This window comes from Juglans regia, chromosome 1, assembly GCF_001411555.2.
Source record: "Juglans regia cultivar Chandler chromosome 1, Walnut 2.0, whole genome shotgun sequence".
Classification (NCBI taxonomy): domain Eukaryota; kingdom Viridiplantae; phylum Streptophyta; class Magnoliopsida; order Fagales; family Juglandaceae; genus Juglans; species Juglans regia.
Genome location: NC_049901.1, coordinates 21,189,656 through 21,195,062, shown reverse-complemented (window position 1 = coordinate 21,195,062; position 5,407 = coordinate 21,189,656). Strand labels below are relative to the sequence as shown.

Genomic DNA, 5,407 nt, shown 5'->3' with positions numbered 1-5,407 from the left:
TACAAAAAAAAAAAAAAGTACATTGAGTTGAGATAACCAAAAAGATGTGTAATACAAAATTTAGAGACTACTAGTTTAAAATGAAAACTATTATCTTAATTAGATATACTCATTTTCATTTAGTAACTACAACTTTTACGTATATATATATATATATATGTATATGTATGTATATTAAAGCAAGACATGATAACTGGGGAGTGGGCCATGATTAAATAGGAGCATGCAAAGCTTTCTGCTTAAAAAATTATACATTGTAGTAGATTATAAATGTTGTACACCTTCAAAGACATTTTGTCCAACGTAAAATGACCATATCCTACATACTATATATGGTCACGCCCGGAAACCACATTTGGTTGCGTCCAACTATTTTTCCCTCAAGGAAAAAGTACAAAAAAATTAGAATGACAATACCCTACAAGCTGATGCATCATGCAAGCATGTTTAGGCTGTCTTGCTAAATAGTTCAGTTCTTAATTAGCAACTATAAAGTACCACATGACCCGATTAAGCAAAACCAGGTGGGTTCAGGTTTCCAACATGCACTAACTTAATCCAAGAAGTTTTGGATCTTAACGTTGATTCAACTTGCATTTTTTTTCCTTCTATTTTATCTTTCATTATTGTTATTATTATTTTCAAGATAGATAGGTACATGATCAGGTTTTGAGTGACACTTCTGCAAGTCTTACCACTTTCCAACATGCACTTCATAATCCAACCGACACGCAGCTCTAAGAGGATAGGGATATTAATATATCGTATTTTATGGTTGTTTGATGGAAACTATATTAACATGGATCACTCCTGCTGTGGATCAGCTTCTATTTCGTTCGCTAACTCTCGAGTCAACGTGTCTGCCCGATCATCTTGTCCACCTGCAAAGCTGTAGACCCGAAATGCAAGCTGAAAAGCCCTCCAGAGCATCTTTACTTGCGCCTTCGAACTGTCTTCGGCTTTAGGCCCAGTTTCTGCATTGGCAGCTGACTTTGCGTCTCTCCGTTCCTAAAGCCAAAGGCCAAGTAATTATAACACTGTATTCGGACTTTTGTATAAACTTACAGATTCGTGAGATACTGAGTATATAGTGAGTTCAGTAATTTACCTTAAGAGCCAACTCCATGCAGCTTGAAGAAACATCTACCATAGTTTCTTTAATACGCACCAAAATATTGAAGTCGAAATGAATATTGTGGTTCTGCAGTCTCTTAGAATCTTCATCTTTGGTTCTTTCTAATGCATCCACTTCTCCCTTGATCTATTTGCATTTAAATTGCTAAGTGAGTTCTGAAATTTTGGTCTTTAGACTCCTCCATCCATAAGAGCTAAAAGTTTACCTTGTTGAAGTAGGAATCAACCTTGTCAAGGAGCTGCCCCAATGGAGGGGTTACTTTCCAGTTCTCCAGTGAAGTAGATATTCCTTCCAATTTTAAGTACAGTGCTGCAGCAGTTCTCAATGATTCGAGCTTCTTTGTGGGAAAGCCTTCAAACCTTGCCAGCACCTGCATTCAAGGAGTTTTATGTTAGTAGTATCAAGGAGCCAAGATTGGACAGGTTTAATAAATCGAAACATGTGAAAAGAGGGTGAAAAAACCTGGGTCTCATCCGTCAATTGCTCCAAATGTAGCTCCACGTGCTTGTGAAATTTGATAAGCTCAGCCATGTCCTTTGTTTGAAAGGAATCAATGGAAGTTTTAATATCCATGATTGATTTTGCATGCTTCTGAACATCTTCTTCAATTTGCTGGAAATATGCTGATCTAACAAAACAAAGAAGGAAATTAGATGAATGATTGAGTTCTAATGCAATTGGTGATTTAATTGTTAAGAGGCTGTCAAAAGAAAAAGACCTTTTTGTCATCTCAGCTAGTGCATCGGCCATTCCCTGTTGGCCCCTCGCAGAAGCTCCAATCTGAGTTCTACTTCCCCTTCGAACTTTGTCATTTAAACCAGAGCCTTCAACCTTTCCTTTCAGGATTCGATACATGTTGCCCATATGGGTTGATCTCTTCAGTTTGGTAGTTGCCTTCTTTGGGCGTAGAGCCTTTGCCACACCAAGTGGAGGTGGAGGTGGTGGTGCATCTCCCTTTGTCAGTAGCGGTGGCAGCGGTGGCAGCGTTGCTGATCGTTTAGAAGGTGGAATGGTTGGTGTTGGTGGCGTAGTTGACAGTGGAGGTGGATCTGGGGGTGGTACTGCTGCTGAGCCTTGTGCTACAGGTGTCGTATTTGAACTTAAATTTGGGATCTTTGGCGAAATGATTGTGGCTTTAGAATCATTTGGCCTCTCAGGACTTGCATTATCTGGCGATTCTTCAGCAACCTTGTATTCCCCTGTTGTTGGGCTGGAGCCTTGAGATGATAAATTAGGTGACATGTTGAGTGACAGGCATTTCATGTCTGTGGGCATCAAGTTCCCAACTGCCTGAAGTCTGAGAGGAAAAAGAAGAGACCGGGAAGGGGAAAGATCAGCAAAGTCACCAGGTCTCATAGCGAATGTCAGCTCAGGAGGGACTGAAGTTGGAGTATCCGGGGAAGGGCAGAGGGTTTTGCTGTCTGAAAAGGATCTGCTTAGAACCTCCCCAATAGTGGAGCCTTGTAACCCTCCCCCATTGCCCCCTTCTTCTTCCATCACATCAAACATTTCTTTTGCTATGTTAGTCATGTAATCAAGCTTTGCTTGTACACATCGACCTTCAATGCAACAAATTGATCAGTTTTTTCAATATGATAGTTCAATGTTTTGAGATGATTTCACAGAAATAAAGGTTCCCTACCGAGTTGCTCCAAACTGATGTTCTCCATATTGTCCTCTATCTCAACTCCAGAATTATTTATCCACTTGTGGTTCTTTGCCCATGAATCTCCAATGGATTTCAATGCAATGTGTAGGTGGGCCAATCCCTAAGTAAACATGCTTGAGTTATTTATAGATCTATATATGCAATCAGTTATAATAATTAAATAACCATCTTTTCTCATCCTTTTGTTTGGTATGTGAACCTGATTCATTGAAGTTCCTTTGATTTCTGAGTTCAGATTTCCCGGAACAATATTAGGGTACAGATTATGGAGATCCTCTACAGTTCCCATCACCAACTGCCAGAAGATATAAAACAGGATAAAGAAATGAAATGCAATTTCAAATGTACTACTTTTGCTTTACTGGGTAATCAAATAGATGAATACCTCATGGATCTGGCTCGAACCATCACAAGGAGGAAGGTCAATGACATCTCTAAAGGTTAGTATCTTCTTGCGAAGCTCTATCATCTGCACAAAATTTCCTCCCCAACCATTTGAGTTGTCTATCATCATGCCTACCAGTACCACATCCTTTGGAATCTTGGATACATCTGGGCTTCTTGTCTGCAGGAACAATACTTTTCTTTGGTCAGAAATGCTAATTTGTACAGAAGTATATGTGAATGCATGGCTTGTTATGTGGCTCTTACAATTTAGTTTCACAGTGACAAATTTCCTTGTAATCTATTAGTCAGCTTTTTTAAGAAAAGTTACTTAATCAGTAGCGTAGTGATTGCAAGATCCCTCCAGTTTATAGCCAAAGATTGTGTGATCTTGGAAAACAAAGTACTGATTCTAGATATTTGACTAATTTATTGTAAAACCACCAATTGTCTCATATGCCTTAACACTCTCCTCACGTATGGACTAGACTCATCTTCAATAAATAGGCCGAACAAGTGGAATATTTTATTAAATAGGATAGAGTGTAGAGTCGAGGTTCGAATGCAGGACCTCTGCTTGGATACCATGTGAAACTGCTACTTGTTACAAAAATTTATGTCGATAGAAAGATGTAAATTTAATTATTTATTACATATCTTTAACATTTCCTGACCCTACCCAAGAAAAGCATGTAATGGTTTAGGTTGCATCTCCAATAAACAAGTTGGAAACGGGTACATGCAGGTGGTAAGATATGTTTTGGTCATCTACAATGATCATGGAGTGAAGCATATTCTGACGTGCTCAAGCACATCTCTTTCCATTGTCCTTGCAGAAAAAAGATTTTTCGCTGAAGGAGGCTTTAGATATTTTGTATGGAATGAACGACATGTTTGAACTTTTCAAAACTATGAAATCATTTTATCTTTTAGTGGTGGACAAATTAGCATTTTTAACAATTTTGGCCATATTTTGCAAAACTAATACACACACACACACATATATATATAGGATGGAAAAATTATTCGTATCAGGCAATTGATTCTTACAGCATTTGCTTTAAAAAAAAACGCCTGTTTTCGCTGGATTTGTACGATTTGTATTAGTACTGTTACCAATTGTGGATGTACGAGAACTCATATATTCTGTTATATAACTATTACTCATCCTTACCAGGAAACTGCTTGCATTGCAAAGGGAGAAAAATGGTGGCTGAGCGTAGAATCCAGTCGCCATCTTCAACTTCTGCTATACTTTTTTCGTTGCAGAGGACGATGTTGAATATTTCAATAACCCAACATTTAACACCTAGGTAGCCTCCAAGGATCAGGAACACAGATGACCAATTGAACTAAGCTTGGATCAACAACAAAGGAACACAAAATTGAAATGGCTAGTTAAGATTGATGATCACCAGGCTAGGTGCACCTAGATCTTCGGCTTGTATTTTTGAAATAAACCAAAATTAAAAATAGGTAAAGTCCCAAGAAACTTTGTTGCAATGCAGAGGTCCAAGAGAGGAAATAGCATCTGCCCCTCCGCCGCCTCCGCCTCCATCTCCTCCCTTTCAAGGGACAAATCGTGTAGGTGTACCGGTTGCCCGGCTGACCGGCCAGCTTCTTGGTGTCTCAAGGTCGACCTAATATAGCTAGTGAATTGCTCCTACAAGTTCGGAACTGAAGGGTTGAGAGATTGCCACTTGTGTAAATAAACTAGCTCTAGATAAACAATAATGACAGCAATTCCACAAACCCCTTCCACCCTTTTCCCTTTGTTTTTGGTTGTGCGTACTTAATATAAATTGTCTGCTTAGATCCTCCATTTCTCTCCACGCCAGCAAAATTTATCCTTGGTTAAAATGTACAGTACTTTGTGTTGGGGGGTAAATATGTCAGGTTGGGCCCAAGACATACCAAGCCCGGCCCAATCCATGATAAACGTGTCGTCAAGAAGCTAAAGTAAAAGTTAAGGAAGAAAAGCAAGTCAAACATGTAAGAAGAGAAAGTGACATAAAGTTAATTTTCTCACCTACTGTAACATCTCGTATTTTAGTATATTTTTAATTGAAAGATTATTTGTTATTAATTTAAAAATTTATTCTCTTGTTTTTAAATTGGTTGGATTTTTAGTGGGTTTATTTTTATGATTTTAATTTTGTGAAAATTATTCGGAAGTGCTTTTTTATAATTGATTGTTGTAATACATTTAAATTGTTTTT

General features: G+C 38.3%; 1 protein-coding gene across 2 annotated transcripts; it reads right to left on the bottom strand.

Moving 5' to 3' along the window:
• Positions 1-208: 208 nt before the first annotated feature.
• LOC109008980 (uncharacterized protein At4g04980-like) lies at positions 209-4,941 on the bottom strand. 2 transcript variants are annotated; one of them, XM_035684667.1, is made up of 10 exons: positions 4,604-4,941; positions 4,363-4,497; positions 3,190-3,369; positions 3,004-3,099; positions 2,778-2,904; positions 1,854-2,694; positions 1,598-1,763; positions 1,341-1,505; positions 1,109-1,261; positions 234-1,008 (listed from the first exon to the last, which is right to left on the bottom strand). In XM_035684667.1, the coding sequence occupies exons 2-10, from the start codon at positions 4,423-4,425 to the stop codon at positions 805-807; spliced, it is 1,995 nt and encodes a 664-aa protein (XP_035540560.1). In that variant the 5' UTR covers positions 4,426-4,497; positions 4,604-4,941; the 3' UTR covers positions 234-804. The 2 variants fall into 2 exon arrangements, with proteins under 2 accessions (XP_035540557.1, XP_035540560.1); XM_035684664.1 differs by having other exon boundaries at positions 209-1,008; positions 4,363-4,941.
• Between the last annotated feature and the right edge of the window lie 466 nt (positions 4,942-5,407).

Excerpts from the sequence above, each read along its gene's own strand:
- LOC109008980 (XM_035684664.1), bottom strand. The coding sequence starts at position 4,425 with ATGGCGACTGGATTCTACGCTCAGCCACCATTTTTCTCCCTTTGCAAT. Across the intron at positions 1,764-1,853 it reads CTAGCTGAGATGACAAAAAG|ATCAGCATATTTCCAGCAAA; the intron begins GTCTTTTTCTTT and ends TTGTTTTGTTAG. Across the intron at positions 1,009-1,108 it reads GCATGGAGTTGGCTCTTAAG|GAACGGAGAGACGCAAAGTC; the intron begins GTAAATTACTGA and ends CTTTGGCTTTAG.